General features: G+C 40.7%; 3 protein-coding genes across 7 annotated transcripts; 2 read left to right on the plus strand and 1 right to left on the minus strand.

The window, feature by feature from the left end:
• The first annotated feature begins 1,100 nt into the window (after positions 1-1,100).
• Positions 1,101-5,594, plus strand: LOC127368718 (midnolin). Its single transcript, XM_051409819.1, has 7 exons — positions 1,101-1,558; positions 1,658-1,745; positions 1,846-1,908; positions 2,885-3,433; positions 3,619-3,724; positions 4,056-4,295; positions 4,934-5,594. The coding sequence occupies exons 1-7, from the start codon at positions 1,299-1,301 to the stop codon at positions 5,101-5,103; spliced, it is 1,476 nt and encodes a 491-aa protein (XP_051265779.1). The 5' UTR covers positions 1,101-1,298; the 3' UTR covers positions 5,104-5,594.
• Positions 5,595-7,853: 2,259 nt separating this feature from the next.
• Positions 7,854-12,972, plus strand: cirbpa (cold inducible RNA binding protein a). 5 transcript variants are annotated; one of them, XR_007885871.1, is made up of 8 exons: positions 7,854-7,997; positions 8,802-8,913; positions 9,045-9,151; positions 9,357-9,489; positions 9,587-9,739; positions 9,830-9,899; positions 12,397-12,482; positions 12,570-12,972. XR_007885871.1 is itself a non-coding variant. In XM_051409878.1 (7 exons), the coding sequence occupies exons 2-7, from the start codon at positions 8,814-8,816 to the stop codon at positions 10,449-10,451; spliced, it is 567 nt and encodes a 188-aa protein (XP_051265838.1). In that variant the 5' UTR covers positions 7,854-7,997; positions 8,802-8,813; the 3' UTR covers positions 10,452-11,362. The 5 variants fall into 5 exon arrangements, 3 of the variants coding, with proteins under 3 accessions (XP_051265838.1, XP_051265847.1, XP_051265857.1); XR_007885870.1 differs by lacking the exons at positions 12,397-12,482; positions 12,570-12,972 and adding an exon at positions 10,438-11,362; XM_051409878.1 differs by lacking the exons at positions 12,397-12,482; positions 12,570-12,972 and adding an exon at positions 10,438-11,362 and having other exon boundaries at positions 9,587-9,740; positions 9,841-9,899.
• A 707-nt stretch (positions 12,973-13,679) lies between these two features.
• On the minus strand, positions 13,680-17,186 carry ndufa13 (NADH:ubiquinone oxidoreductase subunit A13). The gene is made up of 5 exons (XM_051409918.1): positions 17,037-17,186; positions 15,351-15,429; positions 15,159-15,230; positions 14,970-15,039; positions 13,680-13,919 (listed from the first exon to the last, which is right to left on the minus strand). Exons 1-5 carry the CDS (start codon positions 17,128-17,130, stop codon positions 13,800-13,802), a joined length of 435 nt encoding a protein of 144 aa, XP_051265878.1. The 5' UTR covers positions 17,131-17,186; the 3' UTR covers positions 13,680-13,799.
• Between the last annotated feature and the right edge of the window lie 773 nt (positions 17,187-17,959).

Here is a 17,959-nt window from a genome sequence, read left to right on the forward strand (position 1 = left end):
ATTAGCTGCACTCCTCTGCCCTCCCCGGCTTCCTACGTCACTTTACTCCAAGCTGCTCCTCTCCACCCTGCATCATGTGACAGGTGCAGCCCGAGACCCTGCTGTGGACCAGAGGTGGGACACGAATACTAAACAGCCGAGGAAGAAAAGGACTGCAGAAAACAAAGGGTAGTCTGCCAGTGAACGTCTCCTCCCACTGGCTGAACAGTGGGATTATGCAGCATCCACAGATGTTTAGGCCATGTGATGGACTGGTCAGGGTGTTTCCCTTGCCTTCAGCCTAGTGCATGCTGGGATAGCTTTCAGCACCCATGTAGGCTCGAAAAAGCAAAAAGGGAGGAATGACTAAAAATTCTTTAAATCATCTTTACTGAATTTTAGCTTTAAAGTAGACATTTAAAAACATATTTAGTCATTCAAATGTGTGATTTTGCTTGACATTTCATTTCACATTCACATTTGTGTAATTTGAAATCATTATTTCAAACTACAAGCTTTCTTTCTTGTAAAAGCTATTAAAATGTCCCCAAAATTTGCAGGAATCTAAGATACAGTGTATCTTGGTATTGTAGTTATAGTGATTTGTAGCTATACAAATATACAGGTATGTAACTAAAAGTAAATTCCATGTTATTTATGCAGCACAAAACCACAGATTTGTTACTGCACATGACCTCGATCTGTTTTTAGACAACAAATAAGCCCAAAAAGTATGAAATAGAAACTAAAGGAAATTAACTTTTAGCTCTGGGTGTGCTTTCATACTTAAAGTAGGTGACACTGTTTGTAGGCCACACAAACATAGATGGGTTAGTGGTATTTGTTGTAACGCCCCACGTTTTACACAGAAATATTGGGATTTATCTCAGGGGAGCTTTTAAAAATGTGTATAAATATTTAAAATGTCACAAATTACTGTCTCAGGAGATTTTGATATGATGACATTTTGTACAAAATGTTGTAGCGCTGAGCAGATTGCATCATTTATGAATGGTGAGCGAGGCACAAAACAGGGTGGAGCCATGTAAGGAAACAGGCGTTTTGGTTGGACAGTGGTTGTGTCCGGGTGGGCGGGGCTTACACCGGTAGGGTTGGGGTGTTTTACGCTCGGTGGAGTAGTGCTGCGTCTGTCACAGCCAGAAAGAGGAACTGTTACACCCTGTTGTGGGTAAACCGCTTTGTATCAGTGTTTAAGGCTGCTTCGCACTGACCACTGAGGAATGAGGAGCAAGACTAAACAGTTTAATTCAATCTAGCGACCAGAATCTGATTTGGACCTTCCACAGTAAGTCAGCTGAATGGAGCAGCAGCAGCAGCAGCAGCAGCAGCAGCAGCAGCAGCAGCGGGGCCTCTGTAGCTTCACCCCGGTCCGGGCTGCATGCTGTGGGACTGGGGTCTCCACCGGTCAGCCCACCATGCGATTGTCCATCACCTCGACCACCGGCAGCCCGGTGGAGCTCACTGTCCCCCGAGGAGAGACTGTGGAGGGACTGAGGACACACATCTCCCAAAAACTCAGACTGCAAACAGACAGGATCGTCCTGCTGTTTAAAGACAGGTGAGTCACTCTTTATACACTGATACTGAGCTCCATGTAGAATCAAACACGTTATGTGGTGTTATATCATATGCTGACTGTGCAATGGGTGTGTGGCAGGCAGCTGACTGCAGGGAAACTGTTGGACTTGGGTGTAGCAGATGGTAGCAAACTGACCCTGGTCCCTGTCATTGAAGCTGGTTTAGTAGTAAGTAAGCCAATGTACACCTTACACTTGGGGGGAATAAATGTTTAATGACACTTCACTTCATGTCAAGAACTGTTTTGTTCTGTGTTTGCTGTCACAGTGCTCGTCTGCCAGAGCTGACAGAACTATGATGGACGTTTTGGAAAGTTTAACAGAAGTCCAGGTAAGACTTTAATGAGTTTAATGTCTAATTCTAACTGTAGGCTGTAAGTAAACCAGTTGAATGCATGTGTGAGGTGTGTAAAAACCTGAAGAATTCCAACTATGCACTGGTGTGTGTAGGGTGTAACGTCTCTACCTCAGTCCTATGAAAACCACATATTTTGTTTCAGATAATCCTCTGGGGTTTTAAAGGGTCAATCTGCTCTAGAAGTAATATTGTTTTCTAAACCTTATAAAAGGATAATTTCAGTTAAACTTTAAGCGTTAGTAGAATAGGTAGAATTAAGAATTACCTCATTTTGAGATATGTGTTCTTCCCTGGACAGTGACCTGTGTATGATTCAGCTGTTCCAGCTGCTGGAAAATAAACCCCCACACGTTCTTGTTTTGATGTATTAAGCATGCATACACCTGCAAACATTATTGCATCATGTCCTTCAAAAGGCAATGCACACTATATCTTACAGTCATAAAGCTATACATGCACACTAACACACTCATATAGTTACAGGCTTCACTTAAAAAGGGAGGTAATACAGAGTGCTGTGACTTGTTTATTTTAAGATATAATCTCAAGATTTTCATGAAATAAAACCTTATTTTTAAAACTGCTTATGATTGGCACTTGATTCTGCAAAAGCATTGACTGTATTTACATTCATTAATTACTATATCCCTCTTTATAGTAGTTTTCATGGTTACTGGCGGGGTATGCCATTCCAGCCACTCAAATTGCATACAGATGAGTAATTCACTGGCAACCCTACATGAACGTAATACAAAACATCCATGATGACTTGAGTTTATTTGGAAGATATACCTGTTGTATTTCTGATAAAGTAGCTGCTTTATGTATTTTCTATTGTAATAAACCACACTCTCTGTCACCACGGTAACTGAATCAACCAAACCAACCAAAATAATCCGAAAGGATTGTAACTTTAACTTTTATTCTTTTTTTCTTGACTCTCTTTCAGATCAGTGACTTCCTGTCTGGACGCTCATCTCTGACCATTAACCTGGGAATTGGTGCCCATGTGATGTATGTGCAGCTCCAACTGTCTGCGCAGAACGTGGCGGAGCTGCAGCAGCACCGGGACTTGAGAGCCGGCACCAGCAGCCAGCTTCGAACTGGCCTGCCCACTGCTGTCAGGATGAACCACCCTGACTCTGCCTCAGCCTCCACCAACACCACAGGATCCACTACCTCACTTGCTTCCCAAACCTCCACTCAAGCCCCGAACTCTCCTGACTCTATATCCTCAATCCAGTTCAGTGCTCAAAGACCCAGGACTGCCTTTAATTCAACACCTCCTGCTTCCCACTCATCCACCACTGCCCCTGCTGTGGGCTCATCTCCCCACTCTACCCATGCATCTCTTCCTGTTCTTTCAACCCCTTCTTTGCCTTCTGGTTGTCCACATCCCAGCGGTCCACTACAAGCAGCCACACCAGTCTGCTCACCTGTTCCCACCAGCTCCATTCCTGAACCCCAGAGCCCAGTGCCAGCCTCAACCTTTAAAGAGGTTAGCCTGACATATTCTGCTGCCTACATTCATAATACACAAAAGGCTATGTATTATCATCATATACTAGTGACAGTGATATATTAGTGACATAATAACCCAGTTTAGAGTTCAAAATGTCCAGTTTTTAATAGTTCTACTGGTTTGTATGCGGGAGATCATCTTTTATCGTTCTTGTTTTACAGAGTAATGTTCGTGCCTCAGCCTCTGCAGAGCTGTGTAAGCAACCAGGAGCAGTCATAGAAAGTTTTGTGAGCCACTCTCCAGGCATCTTCTCTGGGACTTTTTCTGGTAAGTGTGTGTGAGCAGCAGAGGCCTAAAGCTGACATCGCAACACAATGAGAACATAGATAGATATAGAATAGTGAAACTGCCCATTTTAATTGTGTATATATATATATATATATAGATTATATATTATATTGCATTCAGATGCTTTCTTTATTTGACCAAGATATTCAGTTTATTACTATTACTACTACTATTAACTTAAGTTGAATCTAATCTAATCTAATCTATATGGCAAAGAAAAGCAGCAAATCAGTTTGTACTAGTTCTTCCTTTTCATCCACTATCCATCGCTCCTCTCTCATTTCCCCTTACTCTCTTCTAATCCCATCAGGCACTCTGGCCCCATGCAGTCAGAGCAGCACCAGCCATCCTAGAGGTGGCATCGCCATCATTCTTCAGATCCTTAATGACCTCATCAGAGCTGCATACCACCACCAGGGGGCTCCACCTGCCCTCCCTCATCTTCACTGTCCTGCTTCAGTCAGCCAGCTGCTTACAGCCGAGGAGCAAGACAAAGCAAAAAACAAAACACTGAAGGCCCAGAGGGCAGAGAGCCTCAGTAAGACTCCAGGTGAACTTTTTTTTGTAAACAGTGGAATATTATACACATGAACACTGGTGGAGTTACTAAATATTGCAGACATGCATGCATACATTCCTTATGCAATTAAAGTTGGCCTAAATGGTACCAACCAAACTTTTGCTGCTGTAATAAAAGGCTGTATTCAGTCATGCATGAAGTGTTTAGTGTGTGTGGGAGATTATGACGTGACCTGCTCTTCTTGTAGTCTTTTAATTCCTTCCCTGTATTACCTCGGACACCATTTTGACTTATTGAGTTCTTTCTCTTTTGATTCCTTCTCAGTACTTCTGGTCGTTTGTGTGTACTTTACACATTTTCTGTGTGTACTTGTATAACAAAGCATAGTGTGGGCTCTCTTTAACACCATGATACTCCCATTTGTCAAATATTTGCCCTGATGAAGGACTAGTAATTGAAACCCTGGCTTTATCCTTAAATTATTCCATTAGATCTGTGTTTAGAGCCTTCATCTTTCCACCTTTTACTCTTACCACTCCTATCAAAACATTTATTCATAAATATATTTCTTATGATAAATTTGATTATTCATAACAGAACACACCAAACAGTAACTTTATTTCTGTGTAGCGTGCCTAACATGTTGTTATTTCTTCCTTCTCTTGTAGGTGAGAGTCACACCTCCCACTCATCCACACAGGAAAATCAAGCACTGCACTGTAAGCTAGAGCGCCTGCAGTTTTTGATGCATCAGAGGAGTCTTCGCAGGCGGACTCGCAGGAACTCGCACCTCTCGCAAACGTCTCACCCATACCAACATCGTCACCATTGTCCCTAGTCTACTGGACAGAAAAAGGATCCACCCATTGTGATAGCAGTGGTAGCTTTTTACTGAGTGGGGGCCAGAGCTGACCTCTGACCATGTGGAATAGGTGAAAGAGCAGCAGAGCATATGCTTTGTTGCTATTTTTACGCCATGAGCATTTCTGAAGAATGTAAACCCAAAAGATCCGAAGACTCTGTCTCATGTTGCTGTCACTGTACTGAGCATGTTACTTCATGCATACCAATGGCTTTCATTGTTATGTAGCATATGTCACAAATGTACATTTTAATGTTAATCATCTTGGTGTTTTGTACAAAGACTGTATGTGTGTTTATGTATTCCAATGCCTTAACTGTACATGTCTTGAATGTAATCTGTATGTTTTGTTCTGTGCAGAGGATGTTCCTCTAAAATGTTTTACTTATGCAAAATTAAGATGTAAACATAAAAAAGAAAAAAATATGCAAAGAATAAAGGAAAAAAATAGAAAAAACCTGGACAAATTTGCGTGTCAAGCCCTTTTCAGACACAGGACATTGCTGCCTCTATTTGTTAAAGTGATGTCTTTTTGTCATTCATAAATTTTCTTTATAGCTGCATTCAGGCCTGACATTTACAGCCACATTGCTCACATGATATTTTGCTCCTGATGTCTGAGAGTGAGTTGCTGAAAAGTAATGATACCAAAAAGGAAGGCCCTCAGTTGTCTCACAGGCTGCATTGCTCCATCTGGTAACAAAGAACTGATCGAGTAAATAAGCCCTGACATGAAAGAAACAAGTACCCCTTGACAACAGTGAGTGTTGTACTTCTTGCTTAAGGCACTGAACAACAGTTGACAGTTACACAATGAAACCAAGTGCAAACTACAAAACTTTCTACACATGGCTCACACCACAGCACCTATTTTGTCATAGTGATGTGATGGTGCACAAAACAAAGAAAGTTTACTGACTGCAAAATGAATCCACGACTAAAGCAGCTTGGTCGTGATGTGCAACAGAAACCTGCAACAAGTCACAAAAGAGAACAAGACACAACAGCAAAGTTTATCTCAAACAAACTTGAGCATAAATGTGTTTACATCCCACCTCAGGCCTGTGTTAGTGAGGCCTTACTACACCTGGCTGACCAGATAACAAACCCCGCTCATTGTTCTCTGGGACTTTAACAAAGAAAACCTCAAACACAAACTTCCAAAGTACAGATCACATATTAAGTGTCCACCAAGGATACTAACGCACTAGACCACTGCTTCATCATCTCTATTCACTGTCTGGTTCATATTATCGCAACCTACAGACAGAAACTTAAATCTGCTTAGCATATGATCAAGACTGTGAGAAGGTGAACCAACGAGTCAAAGCTGGAATTACAGGCCTGCTTTGGCTGCACTGATTGTGAGTGGTTTTGAGGCTGCATTCACTAAATGAACTCACTGAAACTGGGACATGTTGCATAAGTTTTTGTAAGTATGTGTGTGTGCCGACTAAGACCTTCTGCACATACAAACCACAAACACAAACCCTGGTTTACAGCAAAACTCAGGCAGCTCCGTCAGACCAAGGAGGAGGCCAACCGAAGTGGGGACAGAATCCTCTACAACCAGGCCCGAAACACGTGGACAAAGGAGGTCAAAGCAGCAAAGAGGTGCTACTCTGCATCAGTGTGGAGAGGCCTGCAGGACATCACCCGCTAAGGACAAAAGACACGACAACCATCCCCCCACACTACTGTGGGGAACCATCAACCGGCTGACGATTTGAATGTGTTTTACTGTAGATTTGATAAGCCCACATTCACACCCCTCCCCCCGGCTCCAACATCATAGAGCTACCTATACCCCCTGCCACCCTCTCACCTCTCTCCACTGACCCCCCACCCGCACTCAGGATCTGTGAATAGAATGTGCACATAAATATTTAAATGTTACTTTGCAAGATTAACTTTAGTTTTATAATTCTTCTGACTACACTGTAACAACTTTTATCAACTGATAAAAGTGCAGTCAGGAAGCATAGGACTTGAGCTGAGTGTTGTTCTCACTAAATTGCGTTCTTATCAAACTGTGAAATTCTTTTCATCATTGTTTTGTCTTCCTGGAAAGAGCGTCTGAAAGGCATGTTCGAACTAAAATACCACATTAGAGCGAGATACCTTGAACTGGAAGGGGAACAAGTCATGTGGGGGCAGTTTGGTTGGATGTTTATAAAGAAAATACATTCTTGTGGGGCTAAAATTGTGTCATCCACCACATCCTTTACAGACCATGCTTCAATCTAAACATGCATGCTCACAATCCCTACTTTGTGACTATTTTGTATCAGAATCAGAACCCCTACAAGGAATTTGCCTTGGTGCGTTGGTGCATAAAAATAACACAAAAACCAAGTACTTTTTGAAATATAAATAAATAAAGATAAAGATAGAAAGATCTTTATCTTTGTTGTCAAATATGCAATTTATACAAGTGTTACATGGGAACTATGAAGCCTCCAGCCCACATACACCCAGAGTGAACATTTAAGTAAGACACATGTTGTTTCTAGTTTTGTAGCTTGTGAAAAGAAAACTATTTGGATATTCAGATTCATAAACATGTCTCAATGGGTAATATCAGGCATTTCTACTCTGGTCAGAATCCATAGAGATACTGATGCTTTTGTAGCCCATAAAACATATACTTTTAAACAAAATAAAAACCATGACTGGAGGACACTTTAAAGCCACGCTGTTGTACCGGCCCCTTGCAGTAGGAGGGCGGTACGTTTCTGGGTGAACCGCCAATAAACCAAAAGAAGAATACGTCATCACGCCGAGCGCTGAAAAGCGGAGAGCGCTTTCTCTCCTCTCTCATTCGACCTGCAGCCCCGCTCCTCATCTGTTCCATACCTGCCAGGGAAAAGGTAATGGCTACTTCTAGGGTTTTTTATTATTTTTTTTTACCGTTTGTTAGACTTGTTAACTCTCGTCTGTATTTGTAAGGTCGTGCTAATTTGTTCGCAGTTGGTCTGGTGTTGCATTTTTGATGTTTTGTTTGAAATAAATGAGCATTAACGCTAGAAAGGATGTGTGGACGTTAAAGCAGTCGGATAATGTTAGGCCGCGCCAAAATACATAACCTTGTTTTTCTGTTAATGTGGCGGAAAATGGCGTTTAAAACTGGATGAAATCAGACTACCAGTCTTAATTTTAGCGGCTTTTTAAAAAAATACAATTATGTAACCACGAAATCGGGCATCTTGGTTGATGGGAAGCTAGTTGCTAAATCAGTCAGCGAAACAAAAGTGAGCACCATGAGCTCGGTGCTACAAAATGGCGCTGGAAGGAAAATTGTTGCTAACCTAGCTAATCCGCTAACCAAACGGCACCACGTTTACGGGCCTGGGGCCTAGCTCGACGTGTGCTCGACAATGGCGGCAATTCTTTTAGCTTGACATTTATTACAGTTTAACTTTATTTTAGCTCAAGTATGAATCGACGCATCGTTATTAGGGACTATATGAAGTAGTTTAAAGTAAAAATACGCATGTCGGCCAATAACGGCCGTCTCATGTAACGGGGACTGATGACCTACTTTCGCACTGCGTGAGCTGACCGTATTTACCGTCTTTACCGTATTTACTGTTTCTCAACGCGGCAACTGGGTTGGGTTAGCTGAACGTTTCTTTTGGCTTTAAGTAAGTCGGCGATTTGTTTTTTCCTTCTAGCTACTCTTAAAGATGTCGGACGAGGGTAAATTGTTCATCGGAGGACTGAGCTTCGAGACCAACGAGGAGTCTCTGGCTGCGGCCTTCGGCAAATACGGAACCATCGAAAAAGGTAAATCCCTCGAAGCCTTTTATTTACATTTAATCGGTTGTAAATTATTTCTATGCACACGTGAAGCGATTTTTAAATCGCTTTTTGATAATGCAATTTTTTAAAACGTGTTCGTTTCTTCCCTCCATTAGTGGATGTGATCAGAGACAAAGAGACGGGAAGATCTCGCGGTTTCGGCTTTGTGAAATACGACAATGCAGAGGATGCAAAAGACGCAATGACGGCGATGAACGGCAAGGTAAATCAACAAAACATAAATACCCTTTTATTATATAAACATTTTTATTCATTAAAAAAAATTATACAAAGTTTTATCCACTTAGGCTTTTGCAGAACTGTCTACTCACATATCCATGTGGATTATATTGTAGAAATATGTAAAGCCACATGGTTGATTGTTTCAAATATGGGGTTTTAATTTTTTTTTTTTTTTTTTGCTGCAGTCTCTAGATGGTCGGGCTATTCGCGTGGATGAAGCAGGAAAGGGCGGACGCACCAGAGGAGGATTTGGATCAGGCCAGAGAGGAGGCAGGTTCAGTGGATCCCGGGGGAGAGGTGGGAGAGGTTACTCAAGAGGTGAAAACCTGTTGTCGAAATTGTGGCCATGACTTTGTCTAACTTACTTTTAACTCCTCCACATTTCTTATTTGCTACTATCGAATTATCTTTGGAGGTGGGGGATACAATGGCGAAAGGAGCTATGGAGAGAGGAGTTATGGGGACAGGAGCTTCGGAGGTGGAGACAGGAGCTTTAGCAGTGGTGGAGGTGGCGGCGGCGGATACAGGAGTGGAGGATACTCTTCAGGTGGTGGCTACAGAGAAAATAGGTAAGGCACTTGAAACCACAGTGCATAATTATACATGGTTTTTCCACCCAAGCATTCATGTAATGTAATAAATGTTCTGTTTAATTGTTGTAATTTCTAGGGGTCAGGGTGGATATGGTGACCGCTCTGGAACCTACCGCGATGGATATGATGGCTATGGTAAGCATGAATGATATGCATTTGTACTGTGTGTAGACTTATGTTGGGGCTGTTTTCACATTTAAAAGCAAAATTTAACTTCACCTTCACACTTAACATCGACTTGAGAGCAGTTCAATGGAAACACCCAAGATTGCACTCGTTCATAGGTCATATTAGAGTTTTTCACAAAGATTTTTAAACGAAATCACACAAAGCGTCGTCACATTAATTTTAATCACTTCACAGCCCCAACATATGAGAACTTGTCTCATGAATGCCCCTCCGTTTTGTACCTGAGCCCAAGTTGATGCCACCCTGTATACCGTTGCCAAATTTTGCTAGCCTCCCCCAGCCCCACTCTGAGAGGCTGGCAAACAATGAAAGACTTAAGCAAATGCTGAATGTTATTCTGATACTCGTATCTAAGCTGATGGATCCCCTTATGCAAAAACGGAGGGAGGGTTTTTGGACTGTCTTGTGGGTTGAGGGGATGTTGTGAAACTCCAGTGTTGGAACTTTCAGTGTCTTTACCTGTGTGCCCACTTCTTATCCTCAGCTGCACACGAGTAAACATCTCCCTGATTCAAGATCATCACTTGGCTGGCTGTATTTCAAAGATGCGCTCCTCAAGAAAAATGTCCACGTGTTATTGCTGACCTTAGTTTTGTAGTTCTGTTGTAGTAGCTCAAGCATCTTAAAAAATGTAGCCATGAGTTATGGTCATTCCTTAACAAACCATGTTACAAATTACAGTTCAAGACTCTTACCATGCTTGATTGGGCACCTTTATTCCTCAAAGGTCGTTTGTTAACTAAAAGGCATCTGTGTAATCTGATTAATACTTTTAAGTCCCAACTTGGGGATCAAACAACGGCTCTCCACATGGCTTTTCGTTGAACGGCCACTACATCGCTGTAGACTTTTTGTCCAGCACGTTAAAGTGTCTCCTGATTTTGATTCCTTATTTAGTTTTTGTTTTTTTATATTGAAATATCCGATGGGGCTTGTTTGTTTTTTTTCCCTTATTTTCCCCTGTCAGCCTCTGACTGACCTACCTCTTGCCAGGTTTTAAACTGAGTGAGGAAAGAGATCTAATTGCTCGTAAACAGGCTTTTGGGGGATTGTGCTAAATTCCTTTTACTATTAAAAAGAAAAAAAACTTAGTTTAGCTGAGGCTCCTGTGTGTTCAATTTCCCAAAAGCGTGAATTCCTTTCAGACTGGTGAACTACACCTCCGAAGTGGCCGGCTGTTCATGAAGTCTGTCCAAGGTATCTTCTGTGCTCTGCTCAACATCTGCATTTTAAATGTGCTGTAAAATGGACTAATCTTGTTTAAGTGATCGAAAAATGTAACTTCGTTTCCCCAAAGTAAAATCTCAACCGGGAACAGTTTTGTACTTTATGTTCTTTGTATGATCAACTTTTTTTTTTCTTTGTCAGTTTGGCTTCATGGAGCCTATTAAACAGACTGTGGAAAATAATCTCGATTCTTTTGCCTTTCAAAACCATCGCATGGGGGAGTTTAATGCTGCGTGAGAACCAATTTACCTGCTCGAAGCACTGAAATTAAAACGTGGATTTCTGAAGGCAGTTAAATTGGCAGTTTAGTTGGTTTCACTTGATAAGATGGAGGGATAAGCTGTAAATGGGGTTAAAAGAGTTCATTTGACATGCTGCCTGTCTGGGGTTTCTAAGATTCAAAACTAAAGATGGCTTTTGGCCCAGTGACTTCCTTACAGGTCTCAAACCATCTATTGTCCAAATGGGTTTTGACAGGCAACTTAAATGTATTGAGATCAAAAAATTGAATAAGCGCCTAAAAGTGGCACATGGAAATGCTGGGGAAAACATCAGCTGGTGTCTGGTCATGTTAATGCTTCATTACGTTCAAGAGGTCAGCCACTTCAAAAACCTACAAGTCCTTGGAGAGTGAAGTGTTGCGCCTACCAACAAGTGCTCATCAGAGATGAAAGCTGCTCTTGCCTAGGTCATATGTGGAGAAAGTAGGCCAATGCACGTGAGGTAAAAATCTCCTTTTGCTTTGCTCACATCCTTCAAACTCAGTTCTCATTGTTTCCATGAATACCTTCAAGTTAGTCGTTTTTAGTCCTCTGCTTCAGATGTCGCCTACAACATGCCATGGCCCCTTCCCCGATTCTGATTCATAAAGAAAAGTCCATTGAGAAAAATGTTTCTATGAAGCTCCTCTGGATTGTAGTGTTCCACCTCCTGAGTCCACCAAACAGAGCGTTGGCCTCTAAGTCGTGGGTAGTATTGTGCTCAGTCCACTTCTGTTCACTGCACTAGTCCTCAAATTTGCTCCAGTAATGCCCCTCAGCAGTCCTAATTGACGTGCAAGGTGTCTAGACTGTATTCAGATTTTCTTTGTACTCTTACATATGAATAAGTGGTGAGTTTCAGACTCATGAATAGGGTTGCATGCATTTTATTGTGACTTGTCTTGTGTCAAATGGTAGTTGCCAGGCTTAATCCATCTCTTAATCCTTTTCTTTAGATTAAACTGACTGTCAGAGGCTTCAATGGATCTCCTCACAGTTGAAGTGTGCAGCTTTGGATGGGAGTGACTGATGCTCTTATCAGGTAAAGTATTGTAAATCAGACATTTTGTTTTGTTGTAGGTGCAACATTTTGTCTGACTGATTGCAATCTCTTACTACCCTGTTACAGGTCCAGCATGCTGCAGCAGTACAGCTGCAAGCAGTGGCTACATGGAGGAACCTGCCAGGATCCTGCCAAGTAGAAGTTAAAGGCCTTTTGTGAAAATCAAATGTTGGCTTGCCTGAGGCACACTTTTCAAATGTAATGGCTGCTGCTCAGTCATTGAGAAGCCGTTTTAAGTGCGGCAGGAGGTCAGGTGTTCAGTCATAGTGCCTGAACAGTTTCCTTTGAATTCAGTGTCTTCTCTGTAGTAAGGAGTTCCTTTCTAGCAACAGGCCTACATTTAAGATGTTTTACTGTAAGGACCATTGTGATGCTAATTAACAAGACACTTTACTTTTCTACTGTTTCATCTTTTTGTATTGTAATTTCAAAATTTTACAAATAAAATGATTGGGGGGTGAACTACAAACTGCTCATTGTATTCTTTAAACACTCTTATAATTGCCTGAAAATGTTCAACTGGTGATTCATTCATGAGTCATTGAGTTTGCATACATTTTAGTGTTCACATTAGATTTTTAGTGGACTTAAGTGAGTTGTGTAGTTGACGTATTAATACAAGGTGTTATGACACAGGGATACTTCAGTTAGGCTTGAAATGTGAGCTTCAGCAACACAATGTAACACAGATCACAAAGCCCCATGTTTGATAGTATGTGGTGGACTGGCTCACCTTTCAACACTAGTTGTACTAAGTAATGATCAGGGTGCCCCCCTGATCAGTTGGAATCAAAGCTGTAGATGTGAATACTGAAAATCAGTCTTGAATGTAACAAGTTCTTTTGTTCACGTTAGTGGATGTAAAGGATTTAATTTAAGATTGTCACAAGTCAAACTAGTTCTTTCAGAGTATATGTGCGTAATAAGTATTTTGATGTTCCTGGAGTTTATTTAAAGTACTTAATGTATGTGTGGTATACCTTGTCAGCTCAATATGCTTCCTGTAATGTACCTTAAAGGAACTAGTGAACATAACTGTCAGTTAAATGTAGGTAAATACAACATTTGCCTCTCAAATGAAGTGGTGTCAAAGTAAAAAAGTGTCAGGTCAAATAACAAGAGGTACATGATGCGTGTAATGCAACCAAAACAGAAAAAAATAACGGGTAAACCAGATTGAGGTACAGAAAAAAAGGTTACTTTAATATCGAACATTTACAAGCTGAATTGAGCAAGGGCTCCATGTGGTTCTGCCTGTGGAAGGTGGTGAATCTCAGGACATTGTCTTGGTGGAGCTTACACGTACCACAAGAAGCCATATTGCTTGTGCAAAAGCTCCTCACGGGGCCGGAGGTTGTACAGCTCCACTGATGTAGGGGCGATCCAGCGATCTGTGTGGAAGACGCTCTCACCAACCTGCACAGGTGTTAGAGACACAGTTGGCATAAATACAGAAACACAGGCATTAACCAGCAACTGGGTCCGATGAATTTGCCACCTTAGATTGGTACTCTTCTCTTTTGTTCTCACAAAAAATAAAAATAGGATGTTTACTGATACCATAAAGATAAAGACTGAATGTATTATGTACAATGGCTGCAATGTGCAATTATTCTATACCAACAAAGCTTTGTATTATTAACTTGATAGGTCATTTGAAACTTCACTCTTCTTCTTCAATCACACATTCAATATGTTATCTTTACAATTTTGTTTATAATAATTCTTTCAGTCTAGTAGGAAAACATTCATAGAAAAGGGTTTTGTGTGTGCAACTACCTTACCTACTACTTTGTCATGCCAACAATTCACCATTTGATCATAAAGAGCAGACTAACTAATCGGTGAATGTTAAAGTAAAATTGTTGATTTAGTGATCAGTGACATTTATTGTGGTAACAAATATAGATAATTAAATGTATCAAGTGTGAATCAAAATCCAGAGTTTTTAAAAGCCTAAATATCTTTCTAAATATACCTAAAATATAAAATATGGCAAAAATAATATTGTACCTCCCACCCCCGCTGACTAAGACTGGTTTAACTTCAACCTACGACGCACAAACTATTATCTTTAAGTTGCACATGTACAGTTTAGTTTTTTAGTCAAAAGCTGCTTAAAATATTTTGCACACCATTGTACTGCATATTGCATATAGTGTATATATTTTTCATTTATAGTTTTATATTTTGCAATATTCTTATGAATATGTGTGATCCTTGTACTTGTACACTTCTGTACTCTTTGCACTACATTCCCTAATGCTGCTGTGTCTAATTGGAATGTATCCTAGAGGGGATCAATAAAAGGTACATCTTATCTTAAAAATGTTGTTTAAAAAGAAGTTTTTCGGGCATATATTTAAGCAATAAGCAGGCTGGTACCAGTATTTAATCACAGCAAGTACATGATGTTAATCTGTTAACAATGTAGTCACAACGAAGACAAATCACATTTTTATTTACCTTCCAACCTGGAACATCCTTCATGAGAACAGCTTCTTCCTCTAAATTTTCTCTCATCATCCGTAGCACCCTGGTCAGAGGGGAAATATAACCGTTAAAAAAAGTGCTACCCTGAGTGCGTATCAGATTTAAAAACTACACATTTTTGTATATATGTAATGTAATATATGCAATATATTTTTTTGTCACCTTCGGTCTTCCTCCGCCTGCAGCAGGGGCATCAGGGCTATCCTGGCCTCCATGTCTTCAATCTGCAAACGTCTGCAATGCACCAACACACCTGCTATCAACACTACTATCATCGACCAGCCTGGTTGTGAAATATTATACAGACTGTCACAAATATTTACACCCAAAGCATAATTACAAGAATTATCCTACCTCCTCTCTCTGTTCCACTTAAATAGCCTCCAGTAACCGAACATCATGATGCCGATGCCAATGCCGAACATACTATACCCTGTTGATTAAAGAATTAACAAGTGACTCTCCACAGATGATTTAATGTTATATCCCAACCACAATATTACCTCACTTTCAAAATGAATCTATTTAGACATCACTGACCCAGAAAAGCACACGTTATCAAACATGATGTTGCAAAGATGGAAGAATTAACCTCTAGTAACCTGTGTGTTTAAGAACAGATCATCACAAGGAACTGAGATAGTGACAACTGATCAAATTGGTTTATGTGCAGAATGTTAAAACAGCAGCATCAAACGTAAAAACCTTTGTCTCACAGTTAACCTCAGATACACACCCATCAGAAAATGAGTATTTCTATTGCCAGAACCTGCTGGACCAGAGGAAGTGCTTTATTTAAAAAAAAAAAAAAAAAATAAAAAAACATTGTGACACCCCTAGTTTCCTACTGTGTTGCTTTCTTGGATGTAATTGCATATTTTGATGTCTTTATCCATTTTGTTTTTGTCAAATTGGTTACAGGCCAAAATAAATTTTAGTTTCATATGTGAATATAACTGTCGTTGTGTGTAGGTGATATAATTAACTTACAGTAGCACCAGCTCACAACCTTTGTTTGGTAGCAGTAACTGTTACAGCTGCCAGATTCCTACAGCTGTTTTTATCCACTCATAAGGTCTTGAGATCGCAAAAGGTTGCTTGCAAACCATTTTTGACTAGCAAGCTGCAAGAGGTCACATCTGGACATTATTATTACAGTGATTTTTATATATTTATTTATTTTTCAAATTTAAAAGTTCACCAAAGGACAACAGGTCAGCCTTTGATCATGTTCCCCCTCTGCCATGACACTGCTTACATTGAGTCTGCGTACAGGGGGTGTAGGCTGCCAAAAGTGAGCATGAGCAGCTTTGATTTTTAAGAGTGAGAAGCCATATTGCTGCCTCAAATGTAGTTACAATACCTCTTACATGCTCAAATAATCCAATACTTTCACAAGTCTGTCCTCCCTCATGCACAAATCTAAGGCTGTGGCCCAAATCTGATTTATTTTTTATTTTTTTTTGCACAAATGTGACTCAGAACTGTTGACAGAATGTGTACCTGTGTGCTCTCAATGTCCATACTGTAGGCGAATGTAAAGTATCAGTGTAAAATCTTCATTTGTTCACCAGGTGTTAGTCTAGCACACAATCAGATGGGTCACTAAGGGCAACAACAGTTCCAGGTGAGAGTTTAAAGCACTGGTCTTATGATTTCCACTCAGAAACTAAGCTGTCTATGCTTAGTTAAGGAAGTTGTAATGACCTGCAATAAATAAAAAAATTCTAAAGCTCATTTCATTTAAAATTGTGTGTTAGCTAGTTAGCAAGAAGCTATCGCCACTACAAACACCAATAACTGGCACACAATGTGGTTTAGTCACTTAATTTTCTCAAAAAAGACACACATGTCGTTCCTCTATCTGTCAGTCATCTATGTGCAAGCCTCAAACTACCTAAAATGAAATGTCAGTCGATCAGCCTGTGTCTACTGACGCCGCTCCGTTAGCATTAGCCGCTGTGTATTGATTCAACCTGCGCCCGTCTAACGGCTGAGTGACCCGTACAGATCGATAACTGAGTGTGTGATGTAAAGTACCCGAGAGTCCTCGTTTCGGAAGGTTTCTCTTAAAATCAAACGAATCGTAGCCTCCCGGAGGAGGCATGTCCTGCTTCACCTTGGACCCCGCCATCTTCCTCCTGCTTCTCCACAACACGCAGGTGACGTCACTGCGCGCACGCTTCCTCTCTCTCGTGCGAAAACTGATCGCTCCCGGTGACGCTCTACCGCCCCCACCTGGCTGGATGACCACCTCTTTGTTTTTATGCGTTTTATGGTACAGGTTATTTTAAAGGACCCCACCAGCTGTTGTGGAATAAAAGCTGATGTTTTAGTTTTATCTTCTCGACAGGGCACTGTATTATATAAATATACTATCTTTTTGTCAAATTAACATTGTTGTGTTATGTCATTGCAGTGTATGCTCTCAAAATCAAAACTGCATTAACACGCAGAAATGTAGCCTTTTGTTAAATATGACCTCAAGAGATCGCATATAAGCATTGAAAGATCCTTAAATAAATGAAGCCCATGTACACCATTACAAGTTAAAGTCCTGCATCCCAAATCCTTCTCAAGTAATTTACAACTGGGTTGTTCTATATTGATTGTCATACTTGAATGTACAGAGGGCAGGGCTCACAGATGCCAGTTTGCCTTCTGGCTGTTATATGTACTTTTGTATGTTAGTCTTTAGTATTCTTTCTTCACAAAATGTCATCACACCTACCTGTCTTTCCTGTTTTTGTCTCACATAGCAACTGCTAGTTTCCAGATCAGCCTTTATGCTACATTTCTGCTCTTTGAAATGTCCATTATCCTTATTGCCCCTCCAGTTTCTACTTAACCTCGGATGTGTGGAGGAGCTTTGAAAGGACACTGATCCGAAAACCGCTCTGATCAGTTCACTGGTTAAATTTGTCAAGATACAACAGTGAATGCCAGAGAATTGATTGAACAAC

The sequence above is a fragment of the Dicentrarchus labrax genome, unplaced genomic scaffold (genome assembly GCF_905237075.1).
Source record: "Dicentrarchus labrax unplaced genomic scaffold, dlabrax2021, whole genome shotgun sequence".
NCBI classification, from domain to species: domain Eukaryota; kingdom Metazoa; phylum Chordata; class Actinopteri; family Moronidae; genus Dicentrarchus; species Dicentrarchus labrax.